Consider the following 22,065-nt stretch of genomic DNA (forward strand, 5'->3'; position numbering starts at 1 on the left):
GAGGACCCGCGGGCAGATGCAGCCCAGAACACAATGTTCGAAGCTGTGTGCAAACAAATGCATTGCGAATCATAATGGATGCGTCCCCCAATCCCACCAAACCAGTGATTAAAAATAGATGGGAGAACCTGCTTATCCTCACTGTGTGCGTCATCATCCAGCTCGCATAGCTTCCTAGCAATGTACGGTGAAGACTGGAAGCTTGTGAACAGCACCAATAAAGGCAGGGGAAGATGCATGTGCTTTACTCTAATAATGTGGGCTGATGTAGCCCCGCCAACCCTCAACCTCAGGCCATCTGAACCTAAAGGAGGTACATGAATTCCATTATGGGAATAACAAGGAATAAGCTCTCAAATGCCCAAGGCGGCATACATACATTCTCACACAAGAGGGACTGACTCTTCAGGGCCCCATCTACATCGTCAGGAAGTAGGTAAAGGGTTCCATGCAAACGAGTAGCTGATCAGGGCTCCATACGCCTAACAGGTGCTTGTATATTCTACTCTGACTGAGTGACTGATCAGAACATCACCGTCAGAATAACTGGCTAATCAGCACTCATTTACCGAACTGAGGGTGCATACATTCTACAGTGAGTGACTGACTGGCCAGAGTGACTGGCTGATTGGGCCCAATACGCCTAACAGATGGTGCGTACCCGATACTGTGGGTGACTGGCGGATCAGGACTGTGTATGCCCATGGGATGGTGCGTACACCTTACTGAGAGTGACTGGCTGATCAGGGTTCCACATGACTAGCAGGTTGCACCCAGATTTCATATGGTTCTGAAAGCTTTCCACAAGCTGCTTTTCTTTATTCAGCAAACCACATCTTTCCAACGTTCCTTAAAGGGTCTCATTCTTCCAGTTTGCTTTGGTTAATCATTTCCCTTTCCAGCGAGGCTATTTGCCAGCAAGAAGAGCGTCCTATCCTTGCACAATCATGAGGGTCTTGGATTACATAGCTTATGTCTTTCTGTCAGAATGAGGGAAGTACAATTGTGGTTTGTGGTTCCATGTGAATGTCTGCCACTGGCCCCAGCAAGACAAGTTCATACACATTAACTTGGGTGAAGTTCCTAAGATGTGTTCAGTCAGAGGATCACACTGAGGCTAGCTTGAGTTTAACAATGATGGGTTACGCAGCCCCATATTGTGTTTGCTGGCAATGGAATTATAGCATCACCCCAGAAGTCAAAACACCATTTGCCACAGCCAATTTTAAGAGCGTGAATAATAAGGAGTCACTAAGACAACTAATGTAAACCCCCTACGGGCACTTACCCAGTTAACCTGCAGCAGCTTTCTGTGGTGCAACTTCTTGCCACAGCTGCTGGATGGAGTTGGCCATCTTGCAGTTATCTACTCTACCCCTTCCAGGGATCCGTAAAGTGCCTGTGTGCCTGCTTTCAAACCCCCACAAACCCAGACCAAGGTCAATGGCAACAGCTCAAAGCTTTTCCAAGTGACTGTCGCAGAACTATTATCCTTCTCCGAGACATCGCCAGAAGTCTCACAAGAAGCAACCATTGCGCAAATCTTCTCTACTCTTTTGTCTTTCAATCACCCTTTCATCTATATCCTCGAAACCCCACGAGGAGAGAAACCGGCCAGTCCTACATAGAATGGCAACCGGCTCATCAATGTTATTGGCCCCTAGAGAGGGGCATTAATGCTCTTCATTGCTACATCAGTGATGTATCGTTTGAAGGTCATTAAGCAAAAACAAGCATTCAAGTAGTTTCCTAAAAGAAATTGTAGGCTCCCTTTTGAAGAGTCATTTACATTTTTGCACGAGATCCTAATAATGCACTGGTTGGATGAACTCTTGTTGATTCAGTAAGAGTGCCACTAAGTGAGCAGAAATATGCTTAACATGATCTCTGAATTTCTCCAGGTCACTGCATCTTGTGCATTTAATATTTGCCTCCAGAAAAGGTGTCCTAGTGGTTGTTACTATTGACAAAAGCGTCTGTGCACCCGAAGGTCCTGCGGATTCTGAACCCCAGACAGGATCCCCTTCCACGCACAACCTTCCTTTCAAAGTTCATTTTTCCACTTCAACAGGGTAAATTCGGATTATCATCCTTCCGAGAATTTATGCCAAATGTTTGGCATTATGTAATCTAGATAGAAGAGGATCTTGGAGGTTGTATGAGGCTCGATCTTGCAGTGATTAAGTCTTCGTCAGATAAACCTTTCTCCCTCAATAGCCGTCTTCTTTCTTGCCTCTTCCACTGCTCAATGGCCCACCTAGCTGGGGTGTTCATGATAATTCCAACAATGATACACCATCTGCAGCTTTTCTAGGGAATGGTACGAGTAAAGAAATATGTAAAGTTGCTTCAAAGTTTACAAGGATGACAAGCACAACACCAGTCCTGGAGAAGACTCTGCTGACTCAGGGACAGCCGAGACTGCTCTCTGACCTCTACACACTGGGTAATAAAAGCCTTTCATTCTTGCTAGACCCAATAGGTGGACTATGAAAGGAGCAGAAGAGACCTCAAGCGCCTAAATCCATTGGCTTCCCACTGCACACAGTCTTGACTATTTCCCCGAGGGCTGCTCACTCTCGGTACTCGGCTCAGCTTCGACTGATGGTTAGGTGAACCAGGGTGGAGGAGGAATACACAAGAGGAAAGCACATGCATGGTACCTTGGCCTCATTTCCTAAATGCTGCTGAACACGGTTTACAAACTTCAGTAAAAGGTCATCCCTTAACCGCTAGCTGGAAATATATAGGATGCCCACATGCCATGATGGAGCACAAGGAATAAGAGCATCTGAACTTGCACGTTAAGCCATTGCATTGATATTTTGTCTTGGTGCCCAATTACAATATTCAATTTGAACGGAAGCCTGACCCATGTGGTTTCCATTACTAGGATTGTACCCTGCAGGAGCACCTAATGTCAGCAGTAAAAGTCTGGGTACCCAAGGGATCAAACAACATTCAATGTAAGCATAGTTGAACACTGAACTCAACACCACAATTTCACAAATCTAACCCATACCGTTATCGTAACACAGGGATGCCATTTTTAGAAGCCGTGAGGTCAAGCTTAAAACATGCCAGGCTTGCAGGTTCAGCAGAAGCCTCTAACACCCATTGAGCATAACAGAGCCAACCAGCCCCACCAACCAACCAACCAACTCAACTCTTCACTTTATATTGAGTGTACATCAACTACACCAAACTTTCCATGCCGATACCAAAAACCACCCTTACCTTTACCCCAAAAGGTATCAATTATTAACTCAACCACGAAGATTCCTCACCTTCTGTTCTTACCACCATCCATTTGTAGCTTTTAATGGCTACGGCTCACTAAAGCTCCTCCAGAACTAGCCTTTCAGAGAGAGGGAACATTTGGAACCCCACAAAATATACAGAACAAAATAAATGTTTAAAATCATAAGTAAACCATAACGAGCTTGAAGACACTTTGCTTCCATTTGGTTGTAAATATTTGATCAACAGTGTCAGACTGAGACAGGACAAGGAAATTAAAAGGAAATGAAATAAGATGCCAGACTGGAAATAGAAAAGGATGCTGTGGAGAGAAACGTAATGAGTGAGCAAGAGAGACAGAGAGCACAGTGAGGGCACGGAGGATGGACCCCTGGGCACAGCCTGGGAAGAACAACGCACGGTGAGGAACACACATCAGAGCAGGAGGAAGGCTCACGCTGACACAAGGCCATGAGAGGAAGAGGGTGTAACAATTCAGGCGCTCCACGACGGCTGTGGGGGTGTGTCTCACAGTGACGATCAGCATTGCTATAACAAAGACTACTGGAGGTCAGCGACCGCGTACTGCCATCTGTATGTGAAGAACCATAAAGAGCGAAGGGTTTCTGGCTCAAAGACCCTGAAGACCTTAACATGAAAAACTAATTGAAAGGGAAGGGCCGCTATAGCTCTCGGTCAATTCTGGAGTTATTTTGAAAATAATCAAACCCATTCACCAAAACAAAAGTAGACTGGAAACTGCAACACCTTAATGAAATTCTGATATAATTTAGAAAGTGTCAATCTTTCACCAAATGTATTCCGCAATTAAGTACAAAATGTGAAGAATTCACAAAATGAAACCAAAAAAGCTGCCTTTTTCTCTTAACAATGATCCACAACTTTCATCAGTGCCAGTTGCTGGAAGTGGTTCTTGGTAAGAATTGCACTCTTTGATCCTTGACGTGTTCTCCCTATGCGACAGACTGTCTTTCCACTTTCTTTCATCACCTACCATCAAGGTAGATCCATGGTGCTTAATGTGGATATGAAAATGTTAGCTAAGGTTTACGCCAACAGGTCAAGAACATGCATTAGTGACATGATCAATACCTCGCAGTCGGATTTTATAGGCCAAAGGTATGGCTATGATAATATTAGGGCTCTTATTGATGTGCTTGGATATAAATTCAATGGTGACTCTAAGGCTGCTTTGATTTTTTTAGATGCTGAGAAAGCCTTTGAAAAGAGTAAATTGGACATTTTTGGAATGTACACTACGTGAAATGGGTTTCGGAGATACATTGGTGAACTGCTTACGTATTGGATTATTAGCTAAAATCTGGGTAAATGGCACTGTATCTAGGGAATTCAAATTGTATTGAGGTAGAAGACAAGGTTGTCCACTGTCGCCCTTCTTGTTCAATATAGCCCTGCAATCTTTGATAACCAAGATGCAGGACTTCAGGGGTTAAGAATAGGGAGTTTAGACCTTAGGGTGTTATCCTACACAGATGACTTTGCAGTGGCTTTTACCAACCCACTAGATTACTGTTCTCGTTTGAAGAATATGATTGATGAGGTAGGGAAATTATCAGGACAAAAAATAAATTGGTAAAAAACTGAGATTTTCCCTCTGACTGACAACTGGTGTATGGAAGACTTTCCTGGTTGGGATTGCAAATGGTCCAGTGAGAGTGTAAAATATTTAGGAACTACTTGGTTTGGGTTTTAAGGGAGCTTGTGGAGGTAAATGTTTATAAAGTAGTCAATAATATAAATGGTACAATGTAAATCTGAATATTTGGGGCAACATTGCTCTCAAAAGCTCTTTACATTATTCAGTAATTGTCATGACCCCTTCTGAAGAAGTTGCTAAATAAAAGGGAGATAATTTTTAAAGAGTCTTTATTGAAGGACAAGAAGATTAAAAAGATCCCTCACTATATTCTAGCTCGTGATGTTGCGGCTGGGGGCTTTGGTCATCCTGATATTTGTTTTTAAGAAGTCGGCATTGTCCTTCAGTTAGGGTGAAACATCTTCAACCATTTTCTTAGCTATGGAAGCCCAGGCAGTTATGTCTTTTAAACTTGAAAATATTTACTTCTTGGGCTAAGCTGCCACATGGTAATAAGCTATGGCCCACTATATTAACAACTCAAAAAATACAACACAATGATTGAAGGAACATAATCAACATATTTGGTTACATAAAGATGCATACTTATGGTGCAATCCGGCACTTCAGGTACGCAATAAGATGATCGCATGGAAGAGTGGGATCTCCACTGGTGTTCTGCAGTGATGATGTTTTGGAGGAGAACCAGGTGAGCAGCTTTGAAAGATTGCAAGATACATTTAATTTAGATGTAAAAAAGAGGAAGAGATTCTCGAGTTTAAGGGCACTGTTATCGCGAAAGGTCTTTATAACAGATGCTCCTCTAGCGGATAGAGCGGAATTATGTAAGGACTTGATTATCCTCCCCAAATGGTATATACTCTCCTAAAGCTTATGCCTGTTGCGAATGAGATTTCTGATGGGTGGGACTGCCTTTGTCTAAAATGGTCTGCGGAATTGGGTAATGAGATATCCCAAGACAAATGCGAAGGGGTAACTAGAAGAGGAACCTTACTGAAAATTGATCTCAATTTGCACCTCGTATGTCAGAATGTTTTAGGTAGATTGTATTGGTGTGGAAAACCAGGGGAAATAAACAGACTGAAATCTGGTTAAATGATTTGCTTATACTGTCAATCAACCTGATTTGTATGAAGATGCATGGTTATTCTTTGGATGACTCACATGGGTGGCTCTGAATTGATAGGCTGTATGTTGTGAGATATTGACATGTAGTCGTGTTCAGGTCTATTTTTTCCTAGTTTGTTTTAAGTCAGTGTATGTTCTGGTTTCCTTGGAACTGATGTTATGGCTATTCACTGCCCGTTACTTAATAAGCAGGTGGGTTTCTTGCTATGATTTTCTTCTAACTAATGTGATAATGCTGTGCTTATAATACTGTTGCTCTTGTTTGGATATGTTTGATCCCTGGTTTACTATGAACACCACTGTACTTTTGCATTTGATTTGTATTTGAAATTATAAAGTAATAAAAATCTTTTTTTGAAAAGAAAGATCAACTAAGGAAAATGTAGTCCTGGGAACTTTCGGAAACACCTCTTTTGGATGCCCAATATGTCCAAAGCCTGGTCTTGGCAACTGAACCAAAATAATTTCTGGAACATACTGTTGAACTGAACTTACTGAGAAATGAATTCAGCAAACTAAACCACAGGAAGAATTGGAGCTACACGACTGCTCATGTGACGCTTCAATCCCTCACAGAAATTAAGAAGAATAGGTATCTCATTTTAAGACCTGATAGATGAACAAGTTACTTCTTACCTTGTAACGTTCTTTCGACGTGATGTTCCTCCGACGTATTCCTCATCTTAGATATCTCCTTCCAGCTCTGCTGGCCTCGGAAAAAATTTTCTCTAGAGGGCGCTGCGCGTCGACGTCCTCCGAGTCGATGTCCCTCGACAGCCGCCGTATCGACGTCGACGTTATCCTGCCTATAAAGGCCGCATGCAGCGTCCGTTGCTCAGTTCCATTTTGTAGCCCACAATAATACTTTCTGGACTAGACTAATCACCCTGAAGGAGCGTAAGCTGCAACAACAAGGGAAGTAGAACTGCGGGGATGGATGGGAGGGTCGATGAGGAATACGTCGGAGGAACATCCCGTCGAAAGAACTTTACAAGGTAAGAAGTAACTTGTTCTTCGAAGGGATTGTGTCCTCCGACGTATTCCTCATCTTAGATAGGCTCCCATAGCAGTATTCTATTATTGGAGGAGGGAGTACTGACTTCACGCTGTCTTCTATTGATGAATAGAATGCAGTACAGCCCTTCCAAACCTAGTCTCTTGACTGGAGGAGGAATCCAAATTGTAAAATCGTGTAAAGGTATGGACAGACAACCATGTAGCGGCCGCACAGATGTCTTTAACCGGCACGCCTCTTTTGAGGGCCGATGAAGCCGCAATACCTCTGGTCGAATGAGCCCTAAGGTTTTGAGGGGGCTCTTTCCCTGCCAGTTTATAACATTCCAGAATGGCTAGAATGGTCCATCTGGAAATGGTCTGCTTAGTTATTGGTAACCCCAGCTTGTGACCTGTGTAACCTACAAACAGCTGGTCTGCCTGCCTTATCCTGGCTAGTCTACTGATGTAAAAACTTAAAGCCCTTCTAGGGTCTAGCCTGTGTAACCTCTTTTCCTCTTTCCCCGGATGAGAAGGAGGATAGAAAGATGGTAGGGTAATCTTCTGAGTGATATGGAATTCAGAAACCACCTTTGGGAGGAAATTAGGCTTCACTTGCAGGACAACTTTGTCTTTGTGAAATATTGTGTGAGGGGGTTTACAAGAAAGAGCTTGTAATTCGCTCACCCTTCTAGCAGATGTAAGTGCTATTAATAAAACAGTTTTAAGGGTAAGGAATCTTAGCGAACAAGAATGGAGTGGTTCGAAAGGTGTGCCCATCAGGAAAGTTAGTACTAAGTTTAAATCCCATAGGGGAACTTGGAATGGTCTAGGGGGATAAACATTGGTTAACCCCTTTAGAAACTGTATTACCAAGGGTAACTTGAAATAGGATGGTTCTTCCGCAGTGCGCTTAAAGATGGATAGCGCTGCAAGATAGCCCTTAATGGTGCCAACTTGAAGGCCTGAATTCGCCAAATATAGAAGGAAGGACAAAACCATTGGTGTACCACATGAAAAAGGGTCGATATCCTGTTCTCTACACCAGCTGCAAAATCTGTTCCAACGGCAGCGGCATAAAGACTTTGTTGCTGGCCTCCTTGCCGAAAGCAACACCTCCATAACATCATCAGGGAGGTCCCAATCCTTGTACCTCAACCTTTCAGAAGCCAAGCGTGAAGGTTGAGGGTTTTGATGTCTGGATGGAGAACCTGACCTCCCTTCTGTGAGTAGGTTCTCTCTGAGTGGTAGTCGAATTGGAGGGCCGATGGACAAGTCTAGAAGGTCCGGGTACCACGTTCTCCTGGCCCAATCCGGGGCAATTAGGATCATGGTTCTCATTTGAGGAATGACAGGGACCGGTGGGAACACGTACAGAAGCGGAAACTCCCAGTCCACTATGAACACGTCTCCCAGAGCTCCTCTCGGGGGAAATTCCCTTGAGCAGAACAGATCGCATTTCCTGTTGACGCTGGTGGCGAACAGATCCACCTGAGGGGTTCCCCAAAGGGCGAAGATCTCTTGAAGGACTTCCTGAGCTAGTTCCCACTCGTGGGAGACTGTGCTCTGCCTGCTCAGAGCGTCCGCTGTCAAGTTCTTCTCTCCGGCTAGGTGAACTGCCGATAGAGAGATTCCTGCTTGGATTGCCCAAAACCAGAGCTGCATCGCCTCTCTGCACAGGGGTAGTGATCCTACGCCTCCTCTTTTGTTTAGGTAATCCATGGCCACTGTGTTGTCCGTCATTATCAGGACGTTTTTCCCTTGTACAGCTGGCAGGAACGCCTTCAGCGCAAGTCTGATGGCTCTCAGCTCTAACAGGTTGATATGTAGTCTGGACTCCGATGGAGACCAACGACCGTTGATGGTCAAGTCGTTGGCGTGGGCTCCCCACCCCGTGAGTGAGGCATCCGTGACTACTGTTATCTCCGGCCAGGGTTGCCAAAACTGTTCTCCTTTCAGAATGTTCTCCTGACAGGCCCACCACTGAAGGTCTCGAGCTACTCTGTCGGGAACTTGAAGAAGATCTGTCATTCTCCCTGAGAATTGTGACCACTGAGTCCTCAGTGCCCACTGGAGTGATCTCATTCTCAGGCGAGCCTCTGGCACTAGGAAAATGCAGGATGCCATGAGGTCTAGCAACCTCAAAAAGTCGAAGGCTGGGAGACGTTGGGCATGTTGGAACTTGGTAACCATCTGTAGAATATCTTGAGCCCTCACCTCCGGTGGCGAGGCTTTTCCCAGGGAAGTGTCCAGGATCGCTCCTATGAACTGGAGTCTCTGCGATGGTATCATTTGTGACTTCTTTAAATTGAGGGAGAAGCCCAGTTTGTGAAGGGAGTGGCACACGTGATTTAGCTGGATCTGAGCTTGTTCCGAAGAGACAGCCCTGATCAACCAATCGTCCAGGTAGGGGTAGACGTGAATCCCTTCCCTCCTTAGACTTGCCGCCACTACCGACATTAACTTGGTGAAGACCCTCGGGGTGGAGGTCAGCCCAAATGGCAGCACTCGAAATTGATAGTGAGAGTTGCCAATTGCGAACCTCAGGTATTTCCTGTGTTTGAGATGGATAGGCACATGGAAATAAGCATCCTGAAGGTCCAGAGATACCAACCAGTCCTGGAACTGAAGGGCCTGGAGGATCTGAGAAAGAGTGACCATCTTGAATTTGTCTTTCCTGAGGAATTTGTTCAATTCTCGCAAGTCCAAGATGGGTCTCAGTCCTCCGTCTTTCTTTGGAATGAGAAAATAAGGGGAGTACCAGCCCTTGTTCCTCTCCGCTACAGGTACCGGTTCTATGGCACCTTTCTCTAGCAGGTCGAAAATTTCCTGCAAGAGGAGCGGATCTGGAGCTTTCTGAGAGCTGATCCCGGTGGATGACTCTGAGGTATGCGTAGGAGAGGCAGGCAGTAACCTTGGGCAACTGTTTCCAATGCCCAAGCATCTGACGTGATAGCCTGCCATTCCGCCTGATGTTGAGTCAACCTACCTCCTACAGGTGTCCTGTGAGGGAAGTCCTCAGAGTGGTTTTGGGGCGGCTGATGCGGATGCCGATGGTAAAGAGGCACCTGCTGTTGCTGCGGCTTTTGAATATCTACCCCGTCCACCTCGGGTAGTTCTTCTTTGTCCCCTTTGAGCCGGACGTCCTCTACCTCTTCCGAATGCGGAGTAGAAGCGAAAGGACTTGCCCCTCGCAGAGGTTCCTGTGGGACGAAAAGGTGTCTGACGGATTGCCGCGCCTAGGGATTTTGCTGATGCTTTTGACTTTTGCAGTTTCTCTAGACTGTCATCCGCCTTTTTTCCGAACAAAGAAGAGCCATCGAATGGCATGTTCAAGAGCCTGGCTTGCACATCAGGGGCAAAACCAGACTTTCTCAACCAAGCGAATCTCCTGGTTGTTGTACTTGCCGCTATTGCTCTGCTGATACTGTCAGCCGAATCAATGCCCGTCTGGAGGAATTCGCACATAGCGTCTTTACCGTCCTGTATGATAATCAGGAACGCCTCCCTTTCTTCTCCCTCCGGGATGCAGTCAGCCGCTGTAGAAGCACACTCCCAAAGTGTATGGCTGAATCTAGCAAGGGTGCAAGTAGCATTAACAGATTTTAACGCCATGCTACATGCCGAAAAAACTTTCTTTGCCATAGCATCATATTTTTTATCGTCCCTGTCCTGTGGGATGGTAGGATAAGCCGTCTTGACATCGGTAGAAGATGCTGCCTGTACCACCAGACCTTCTGGGGATGGGTGTTTTGACAAAAACTCCGTGTCTGTAGAGGATACCCTATATTTTGTAGACAGTTTTTTATTTACTGCCGGGACGACATCTGGGGTTTCCCAGTTCGTCAAAATCTTCCTCTGAAGAGCTTTATGAAAAGGCACCACAGGATCCTCATGTGGGCCTTTGTCAAGAATATCCGTGAGGTCATCTTGTTGGAAAGATTGTGAAGGTGCAGACCACCCCATAAACTCTGTGATCCTGGCCATTAAGGCTCTATAGGGGGTTTCAGCATGCTCCTCCGGGTCTGGCCTAGCAAACTCCACCTCAGGGGAAGTGTCTAACCCACTTGCCTCATGTAAGGAATCATGAAGATCCTTTAACCTGCGTTCTTCAGAGGAAAATTCCTCTCTAATTGGGGTTACAGGTCCCTGCAACTCAAATGTGTCTTCCTGTTCAGACAATTCACCCTCTTCCATAATTGAGGACATAGTTCTCAATTGTTCTGAACTCATAAAGGGTGTAAATCCCATTTCCAAGGCAGAGGGTGCCGAACTTGTCATAATCGGCCTCGAAAACGTCGATGTCGTCGACGCCGAAGGCTTCGAGCGTGGCATCGAAAAAGGCGGAGGCCTCGATGACCTCGACAGAATTGGGATTCTACTCGACAATCTCGAAGCCATCGTCATCGAGGACCTGGGGATAGTCACTGGGTGCGTCGTGACTGACTTTTCTTGGCATCGATGCCGGTGTCGAAGCTGGCGTCGAGTCGACAGACCCGTGTGTCGAAGGTCCCTTCGACAACGGCGTCGAAGACACCGACCTCGGCGTCGACGGAACCTTCGAGGAAGGTTTGGAGGTCATATTCCTACTCGAGGGTTTGAGACGCGCTCGAGAGGTTTCCTTCGCCGGGTACTGCGACTCGCAGCGTTTTTGACCTTCGGGTCTTTCGACCAGAGCATCGCTCTCGGCAGTCTTCGAGGGGGTCGAGGCCGCTTTCTCGAAGACGCTCATCATATTTTTGCGGAATTCCTCCCATTCAGCCCGGGAACTATGTTTCGTGGGGCAAGGGATTCTTTTTGGTGAAACCGAGGAATAGGAAGACAGAAGGGGATCTTCGACGTCTCCTCTTCGAGTGCTTCGATCTCGAGGAGTGATGGGACCCACTCCGAGACCTGGAACGCGAATGGTGACGAGGAGACAAATGTCTCGACTTTGTCGACGAAGAAGAAGCTTTAAAAGTCTTACCTTTCTCCAGCTTCCCCCTACGCTCCTTCAGGGCCTTAGCTGTCATGGACATACAGTCCTCGCACTCCGAACAATGGTGTTCAGCTCCCAAACACCACAGACAAACTCTGTGAGGGTCAGTCAGCGACATCTTTTTCCCACAATCTCGGCATTTTTTGAAGCCGGATCGAGGAGTTGTCGGTTCCGACGAAGAAGCCATCGAGTACGGATCGAATAACTCGAGGTAAATAGATTTAACCTGACAAAAACTGCGCAACGGTATTCCGAGGCACTGAGTAAGCGCGGAAAAACGGAACTGAGCAACGGACGCTGCGCGCGGCCTTTATAGGCAGGATGACGTCGACACGGCGGCTGTCGAGGGACATCGACTCGGAGGACGTTGACGCGCAGCGCCCTCTAGAGAAAAAAAATTTCCGAGGCCAGCAGAGCTGGAAGGAGATATCTAAGATGAGGAATACGTCGGAGGACACAATCCCTTCGAAATTAAATTCTAAATGGCAAGAAATTAATGACATTGTCTGCTTCCACAAATATATTTTCCACTGCGAAATGTAGTGGACGATATCGTTATTAGTAAATGTAAGAGTTAACCTAGCAAGTGAATCATTATACAGGAGTGGGGAGAAGGGATGAGGGGTGGGGTACCTTCAGTCAAGGACATACTGACACATCACCCTCTGCAAAATGTACTGGGGATGATCTGTAACAGTGGGGGTGTCTACTGAGTATGTATTTAGATATTTATACAGGGCACACCACAAACTAAATGGACATTTGCGACTCTAAATGATATGTACTTTTATTACCCAACTCAACGAGCTCATTAACAAATGCTGAGTCAGCCCTGGCAAGACTCAACCATAAGCCATGCATTTATTGATATTAAACTTCCCGAGCTACAATTCCTCCCTCTCTTACTTTAACGTGGCCATCTACCTGCAAGGTAGAGTTAATTCTCTGTTTCATATCCTTATAAAAGGTAGAATCATGGGAGAATCCGGAGAAGAATGTCTAGCAGAGAATCTGCCTGGGAAGGAATGGATGACTGTAGGATCTACCAGTAGATGAATCGTAGATCCAAGTGTTCACTGGCAGATTCACCATTTACAGAATAATCTGATACAATTTAAACTGAGCAAATGGTAGGAGATGATTTGCTTTGGAGAATCCACTGGCGAGGACTGAAACGTAAGCTGTGTTTGTTCAAGCAGAGTATTGGGAAATGTACCAGTTAATAAGAATATCTACTATGAGGTCAAAATGCTGGATACATGTTTGGAAGAGGAGATATTGAGGGTATACATTGGTTTATCCCTTGGGTAGAAACCATTAAATAGAAACTCAGCTGGGAGATTCTCTACGCAAACAATCTATTTACCAAATATCTCAATTTACATTTCAACCTAATGCGTGAGGAGGATGTTTCATTAAGGAAGGCATTGGGAATAATAATCAACTGATTAAAACATACCTTGAGAGAGGACAACTCTTAGCGAAGGGAAGCATACCCTGAGAGAGGATCCTCCTGTAGACTCGATCCTCCTGTAGACACTTAGGGAAGGGGAAGCATGCCTTGAGAGAAGGCCCTGCTGTAAACTCTTAGGGAAGGAAATCATACCTTGAGAGAACACCCTACTGTAAACTCTTAGGGAAGGGGAGGCATACCTTGAGCGAAGACCCTACTATAAACTCTTAGGGAAGGGGAAGCACACCTTGAAAGAAGACCCTGCTGCAAACTCTTGGGGAAGGGGAAGCATAATTTCAGAGAAGACCCTACTGTAAACTATTAGGGAAGGGTAAGCGTACCTTGAGAGAAGACCTTACTGTAAGCTCTTAGGGAAGGAAAACATACCTTGATAGAAGCCCCTACTGTAAATTCTTACCAAAGGGAAGCATACTTTGAGAGAAGATCCTCCTGTAGACTCGATCCTCCTGTAGACACTTAGGGAAGGGGAAGCATGCCTTGAGAGAAGGCCCTACTATAAAATCGTAGGACAGGGGAAGCCCACCTTGGCTAATGTGAAAGGGGAACAAGTGAAGTGTCCGGAATGACTCTCTGTCGAATAGAACTCAGTTGGGCGGGGAGGTGAACCACAAGAAAGAGAACAACGACCAGCACATAAATCAATTTATGTGGCAAATCTTTTGGGGAAACTCTCACTAGCCAATATTTTGGGAGATTCTAATAAGACATTAGCCAATAATTTTCAAAGATGCAGTTTCCAGAATATAAATATATACATGCAGGGAGATGGAATAAATAACTAGAAATAGATCTAGCAATATTTTGCTAATTTCTGGATTCACTCCCTAACAAATCCCCTATTATGATGTATTCTTTCCAAATTATTATACTTGATAGCCAGCCAAATGACAGGAGCTTAATGTGTCCATCTCCACAGCATACATCTATGAATCTGTCCTGCCGTGGGGTTTTTCAATCTATGATCTAAAGTTTAGATAGATCTCTGCAGCAACGTTATCAACTGGGATGGTCAGCTTATTCTCACAAGTTTATCCCCAATAAATCCTCCAGGAGAATAAATATTTAAATACATATTTATTCACTTAGATTCCCTGTTAACTTCCCAACAGATCCCTGCAAGGATGATTTACCTTCCAGTGGATTATCCAATAGGAATAGTCCATGGCTATTGTCTCCAATGGAAATCTTGCACTAGACACGGATATATTCCAATTCAAGCTGTATTTCTACCTAGATGTTTACATTTCAATAGTGCACCATTCCTTAGAGCTGCTATTTGATGAAGTAACTCCCAGGAGACTTGCCCAGACAATTCACCACTCTAAAGAGAATTCATCTACCTCAACGGTTCATTCACGTCCCCAAGGATCATTTCTCTTCCAAGAGATTCCTCAATACAAGGCTCCATCTCCAGGTTGAGTCAGTGGCTTAATCATTTTCCACCCTTCTTTCCTAGTTGGATGCATCTGCTAATAGATTCTGCAAGTGGACGGGAAGAAAGAATCAATGCAATTCCATACTCTACCAAATACTCTAGCAAATTCCCGCAATTGGCACAATGCTCATCTTCCACGTAAAGAGACTCTGGCGTACCCTAACACAACCACACTTTTAAAAGAAAAGGAAGAATATATAGGTGTGAAAGGACTGACCAAAAGGACCCCTTGAAATACAAAGCATGTTGGTTGTCAGCTTTAATCTTGAGGCTAACATAAAATATGGCAGCAGACATGGCCCACTTCCCAACTCAAAAATCAATTGAAAGCAGAGGGCCCCAACTTGGCCAATCGAGGGCACTGGGCCTCATGAAGCAGCAGCATCATACCACAGAGAATAATTGTTACACCCTTTTCCGGACAAGGAGGCGAGAGGGTCGCCGCGTGGTGACAGAGAGCACAGACTCATGGGAAGGAGAGAGAAGGAATGTGTGTTGTCTGGTTGCTTTGTTTTTCACAGCTAAGTGCCAGTGCGGCTGGTGTAGGCATGAGCAGGTTACCTTTGTTGCGATTTTCAGGGGGTCCGGGTTTTTTACCTGTTCAAACAAAAAGAGAAGGATGGGATCGCTGATCACATGATCTTACTTCAAAGCGGGCGTGAAATAATGTCTCTCCCTGCCCCGCTCCACCCACTATCGATGGTACATGAGGGCCTCTGCACAGCTCCTGATTCTAAGTAACGCAAGGCTATGAGAGAAGAGGGTTGGTGCTCAGACCCTGCCAAGTGCATCGCTTTACTTCAGGGCTTAATGTAGTGCCATGTTTTGGGGAACAAGGTAAGAAAAGAAGACTGGCCTACTTTGCTGCTGCCCTGTAGTTTATCTGCAGCTGTGAGGGCATATGCTAGCAGCAAATAACCCCTGCTTAGAGTGGAGGAATAAAACAGTCACTTCAAAAGTAAACTCAAGATGCTAAAAAGCAGGGTCTTAACACTCACCCCACTCTAACAGTCTCAAACACACTTAAAATGACAGAGAGCACTGCAAATATGGATCGCCAGCACATGCCAAACTCCCTCATCCCACTCATGACCATGAGAACGGTTGCGATTTGGAAACATTGCAATAGAAAACGTTCTACTTTAGTGTAAGACCTAAAGAATAGTCATAACAAGAGATTAGTTTGAAAGGCAGGGCCGTGAGCAGAAAGAGGTACGTTTTTAGACCGGAGTGCCAAACGTCAGAGATGCAGAGTGGGGATTGGGTGCTTGGCAGGGGTTAGGGGACACTGGGTCGGCATGCAAGTGTTGTTTGGTGGGGACTGAGCAAGCGTTAGAACAGGAGAGACACTTATTAAAGGCAAAAAAGTGGTAACTGGTATGGATTTAGTGGTGCTTGGCAGGGTTGATGGCGATGTACCGGTTCCCCTTCTGCAACCAGGTTTGCACCTTTTCTTTTGAAGGACCTGCTGCTCTGCGCCCCTGTTGCAGTCACAGTCAATCCTTAGGAGACACATCAGAAGTGAAAGCTGCATGTAGTCCCACAGAAAAGTTGCAGAGCAGCCACGCTTACTCGCGAAAAACAGGTAAATGCTCGGTGCTATTACTACTGCCTGACCTGAGAGGAACTCAATGGGAAACTTGCGCCTTTTCATTTGCTTAAATTACTAGCTCCAAGGAAGTATGGATTGCAAAAAGTTATTTCTTTAAGAGATTAAAAAAAAAACTCCAATTCAGAGTGCAAATTACTTTTACACTCTAAAAAATGTAATCATTTTACTCCCTACTTAAAAAATAGGAAGTGAAATTGTCCCAAATCAACATCTTATCTGGAACCATTGCAGCATGTCTAGCACCAGGGGATGGTCTTCTGGGCACATCAAGAGTAAGGGTTGTGAAAGGGTTAACAATAATATCCTACATGAATTCCCATTTGCTTGAGTGCCAGCATCAGCTGCCTTCTCCTGCCTTTCTTTGCACATTTCATCATTTTCCTCATACAGTTTTCGCTGTGCCCCAAAAGGGATATTAGGTGTCAAGGGGGTAATCCATTAGGCTGGCCTCTTGGGAGTTGAGAAGGATTCGTTAAGTTGGGTTTCGTCCTCTCAGGCATAGTGAAACACTGTTCACCCTGCACTCCAACCCTGGCACAAACTTCTGTGCTTGCAATATGAGAATTCAAGCAACAGACCTTCACAATAGGTTGGATCCAATTTTGCCATGTGGGCTACAAGTGATCCCTGGCAGACATGGTTCAAACAGAGCAAGTGAAGACTTGACATTTACTTACTCTGACTCCTGTAACCTAACACCCACAAACTCCTCCCTTCCCCCCGCTTCATGAACTGTGCTAGCTCAAGCAGAGACTTGTCCGCGGGACCGACATGCCACCACATATACTCTAAGAATAGTGTGTGTGCGTGTGGAAACTCAGGAGAAACTGCTGCTCATAACTGAAGCTACCATTGAGAGAGCGATCAAAGCCAGATGCCAGCTCATTCAGCGCAACCTGCAAGAGAGTCAGAGCGAGAAAAGGATGACTGAGGGGCACTGCTCAGCTGAACTCCCATAAGTGGCACTTCCCATGGGGTAAGTGGCAACAAGCGACTGTTGGGATGCTAGAGGCTGCAGGGAAGAATTGAGGATGTACACCGTGTGGAAGACAGGAGTCAAAAACATGGTTGCTTGGCAGTGATGAGATGAGTACTAGCCTAGATGGGGAGTACAAGGCTGGGACCCAAGGGTGCTTAGTGGAGCGTGAGGTGCAACAGACGGAGAGAGCAAGGGTTCATCACAGATATGGCAAGGCTTTTAACAGAGAAGGAAGAGGTGCTTTGCTCGGATGTGTCTGTCTGGGATCGGGGAGCAAGTGGTATGGCGAGAAAGGATGAAAACGTGACCTGCATTTAGCAGCAAGGTTAATTCAGGTGCTCAAATAGGATGAAGGTCTATGCTTATAGGATATACCACCCTATTTAGTACAAAAACAATTTCACAACTGCTCAAGTCTGCAAATCTGAACCCCCCACCCACAGAAATAGCCTATCCTTGCCACTCCTACTGCACACTATCCCAATCCCTCAGAGTCTACTACCCATTTCCTTGAGAGTTGCATTCTCACACTCCCCCACCCACCTCTGTGCATACTTTCATCTACCATTTGCCCTACGGTAACAACATTAACTGGAAAAGTCCAATTGTTGGGAATGAAAGCTGGTTCCGCCGGTGCCCAAGGCATGGGTCAGCTAAAGGGGACAGGTGTAAAGCTCTATAGGCCGCAAAGGTGGTTCAGGTGAACAGGCAAATAACACTGCATAAAAGCATTAACCTATATTCGACAGGGTGGCTAAGGGACCGATCAGGGGACAACTGCAGAGAGATTGGCTAACATGACTGTTACAGGACCAGGGCAGGGGACAACCGCAAAGGGATGAGCTCAGGAAACAATCGCAAAGGGACCAGCGCAGTGGTCTCCCACAAAGGGATGAGTTCAGGAGACAAGCGCAAAGGGACCAGCTCAGGAGACAAGCGCAAAGGGACCAGCTCAGGAGACAATCGTAAAGGGACCAGCCCAGGAGACAACCTCAAAGGGAACAGCTCAGGAGGCAACCGCAAAGGGACCAGCTCAGGAGACATTATATCAGAGTTTCATGCCTAGGAAAAACTGCAAAGTGACCTGATTTTGCCATCTGGGCTAAAAGGAGATGGGTTTACAGAACTTCCTACAGTATGAACAGAAAATGATATAGCCACATACAGGTTCTAGGCACTAACAAAATGTTACTAACCTGTAGCAATAATTTGCCAACCTAAGGACCTTGTGTGTGTGTCATACAACACGCAGTGAGTCTTACAACATCATTGAGTTAGTGCCATTTGGGTGAAAGGTGCATGTAAATATTTGCAGTCCACCTGCCGCTATTATAGCAGGCTACGGTCAACTCCTTCCATGAGGGAAGCTACTGGGGTTTGCATGTGGTTCCACAGAAAATACCCATTAGAGAGAACCGTTCATCAAGATGAGTAACATCACTTTCGCGAGCGTGGGTTCCTCTGCAGGAAGACACACTTAGAATACACTTCTGAGCAGTGATCCTTCACGTAGGATCGCCCTTTCACCAATTAGTAGACAAGGACTGCCATGCAAATCTACATTAGAAAAGGCATCCGCATAGGAGTGTGTACTGAAGATGTTCATGCGGCCGCATCGCAGAAGTAACCCTAGGACAGGGTGAGTGCATTCTCGCACATCTTTGACCGCTTTCCCTTGAAGAGCAGGTGTATGTCTGGTCTCTCTCTCCAAGCACTCACATTAAAATAAATGTGCAAAGACTTTGTAACATGGATGGCATTTCATGATCAACCGCATCAGCTGAACAAATAGGAATTAAAACAAAGACCAGAATTGGGCTATTGTTATGAAATTCACTGTTTGGTAGGAAATTTGGGAAAGTTGCAGAGATTATCTTACCCTTGTAAAAATAAATCCCCTGGCTGACTTGTCAACGGACAACAAGTGAATTCATCCTCCTTCTAGTAGAATGTAAGATTCAAAGATTAATATACGTGTCTGAAACTGTGTATTCATTACCACAGACGTACAGTAGAAGACACACACTGCGGTAAATCCTGTACTAGAAGTCAATATTCCTCCTTTCTTCAGACACATGTCCTGCAGAATTCTGCAACATTCTAATGGAAAAACACTACATTTGCCCACAAGGCGCACATCAACTCAATGCACAGCCATCCTGTATTTTCCAATATTCGCCACAGAAGTCATAGCAGACGGAGAACGGGATCGGGAGTGGCTTTGATCAGAGCAGCGAGGGCCAAGTACTACCTGTACAAGCGCCTCAATCGGGGGTAGGGTCTACTTACTTCGTTGACTCATGAAGATTTTAAAGCAGACACATTATTATTTCCATACATTTTTAAGGGACTGTTGGAACCTGGCTGAAGCCAATATCCATGGAGTGCAGGTACAGAAGGAAGGTTTCAGAAATGCTGCCTCTGGCTTGTGAAGGGCTTAGGTCATTCAGTTTAGATGTTACACTTGAGCTTCCTCGCCAGACTGGTGCCTGAAAGGGTCACTCTCTGCACTAGTCCTCAGGATGACATACCCACTGATCGAGAACTAATGACGTGAACGAGTTCCCCCGGCTTGCTCCCGTGAAATACCAGAGTGGTGTTGTCCATCTGAATAGGTGGCCTTTTCTGATGGCTGGCTGGAAGGCCTTCAATTCAGAGGAAAAATTGTCTGCCACTCCCTTCTCCCAACATCATGATTTAAATTGGCCTTATTATATTGACAGACCTTATAGGGTGGGGGGAGCTGGATATCCCAAACCCCACAAAAAAAAGCCAAAAGCCCAACATAGCCATCGTCTTCTTGGGTTTGGTCCACAGGGGAGGAAGGGAGAGACACCTTTGAATCTAGAGACGGCTCCACACACCAGAGCGATCACTACAGAGGTCTTAGATAAAGAGGCCTAGCTGGGAATCCACTTCTCGTAGAATCCCAATTCATAATCTAGTGGGGACAGACATTAGGGCCGACACCCAAAAGGCAGCCTTACGCGTTTCTGCTTGCGGGCTTGTGTCACTACTTCAGCCAGCAATTACAGGAGCCACAAAAGGTGAATGACAGTAGTTTGTATTAATGTGGAGTTTGCCTATAGAATTGAAGAACCATATCGGTATCAAAAGTATGAAGAGGGTGTTTGGCAAACTCTGAAGCAACAAAAGGAACATGAAAACGAATTTGTGGCCAGAAATTCTTACAGGCCGACAAACATTTATCAATCGATATCACGGTACTCGCCATGTTGGTCACAGGTAAAACCAATTTTTTTCCTGCAAACGGGTGGCTGGGTTGGGTTGAGTTAAGTAAATGGAAATTTGGTTGAGGGAAGGCGCCGGTGGTGTCCCCCTGCATATTGCGAAATAGTAAAACAATATTCGTTGTTTTTACCCACGATTAAGAAATTGCATAGTTCTAACATACAACAGATATCACTGTTAAACTAAACACATTGTTTAAAATGCTTGCTTCTACACCTATTTGCTTGCTTCTTTTGATGAACCGCTTGCAAACAAAAGGCTGGTTAAGTGGCTCGAAGCTGTACAGAATATCACATACCTCCTCCTACCCATGACCTCGGTCTGTAGGAACGCCAAGTGCTTGATTTCATGAACAGAGAAATGGGAACGTTAAATGGCCAGTTCCAATGTCTTGGAGGGTTCCACCAGAACACTTGGCAGCACAAAAACGTGGAAGAGTGTCAAACTAAAGCTCGTAGCTGGGCAAAAGGGATGTTAGTGCTTCATGTTTAGACTTTGAGATCCTACCTGGTGGGGGGCTGCCTTCTGGTGCCTCTCACCCTCTCGTACCGTCATGCCAGGACCTCAGAGTGCCCTTCTGCAATGCTTCGATGCAACAGTGATAGTCTGGAGCCGATGCCTAGATTTCAGATGTAGTTCAAAATGAACAGGCGTGAAACAATTCATTAGATTATGAAACTGTACAGGGAATCCTAGCCTCAGCTTCAACCTGCTACATATATGTGTGCATCATAACAGCAGAGTGGATGCTCAACTCCAACTAGTGGCACAGACCGGGGGGCTCGCTTCAGGATCTGTAATTAGCTAAGAAGTGTGTGCCTTCAGGGTGCAGTCTGACATTGGGCTACTATGCTCCATTTGTATTTAAGAACTCACAGACCTCTTTCCCGTACGTGGTTAAAGAGGACACACAGTTGAAGAGGTCATCTTAATGTGATTACATCAGACAGACAGACAGACAGATCTTGTTTAAAGGATGTTGAGTAATCACAGACAGGTTCACTTTGAAACTAAAATCGGTCAATTGGAAATGCCAAGAAGCGAAGAACGGCAGTTATTCCTGGGCGACATGATACCATTCCAGGGCCTGGCAGGCGATAACAGCCCATTTGCTGGAAGCCTCTGGCCCAGCAACTGACTGGAAAAGGCTATTATCCTTCTCCACGGCTTCCTTCGCAAATCATCGTGAAAACGAACCCTATCTGATTGAGACATCTCATGAGCTCGGAAAAGCCGCCCTCCAGATCTGCACTTGGAGGCAGAGTCACCCGAAAAGTGCCAATTTCTGTGGAAGTGACCTTTGCCCAGGGCACTTTCTGCCACGGTTGTTTAAGA

At 45.5% G+C, this 22,065-nt stretch overlaps 1 protein-coding gene across 5 annotated transcripts in view; it reads right to left on the reverse strand.

The window, feature by feature from the left end:
• Positions 1–22,065, reverse strand: part of ATP2B4 (ATPase plasma membrane Ca2+ transporting 4) — an 803,527-nt gene that overhangs the window by 171,179 nt on the left and 610,283 nt on the right. For 3 of the 5 annotated variants that reach the window (XM_069633088.1, XM_069633084.1, XM_069633086.1), the window contains exon 7: positions 15,449–15,484. The exons of the other annotated variants lie outside the window; for them this stretch is intronic. In XM_069633088.1, coding sequence (XP_069489189.1) covers positions 15,449–15,484 — 36 coding nt within the window. The remainder of the gene's footprint in view (positions 1–15,448; positions 15,485–22,065) is intronic. 5 annotated transcript variants of the gene reach the window in all.

The sequence above is a fragment of the Ambystoma mexicanum genome, chromosome 13 (genome assembly GCF_040938575.1).
Source record: "Ambystoma mexicanum isolate Mex_15411 chromosome 13, UKY_AmexF1_1, whole genome shotgun sequence".
In the NCBI taxonomy this organism is placed as follows: Eukaryota; Metazoa; Chordata; class Amphibia; order Caudata; family Ambystomatidae; genus Ambystoma; species Ambystoma mexicanum.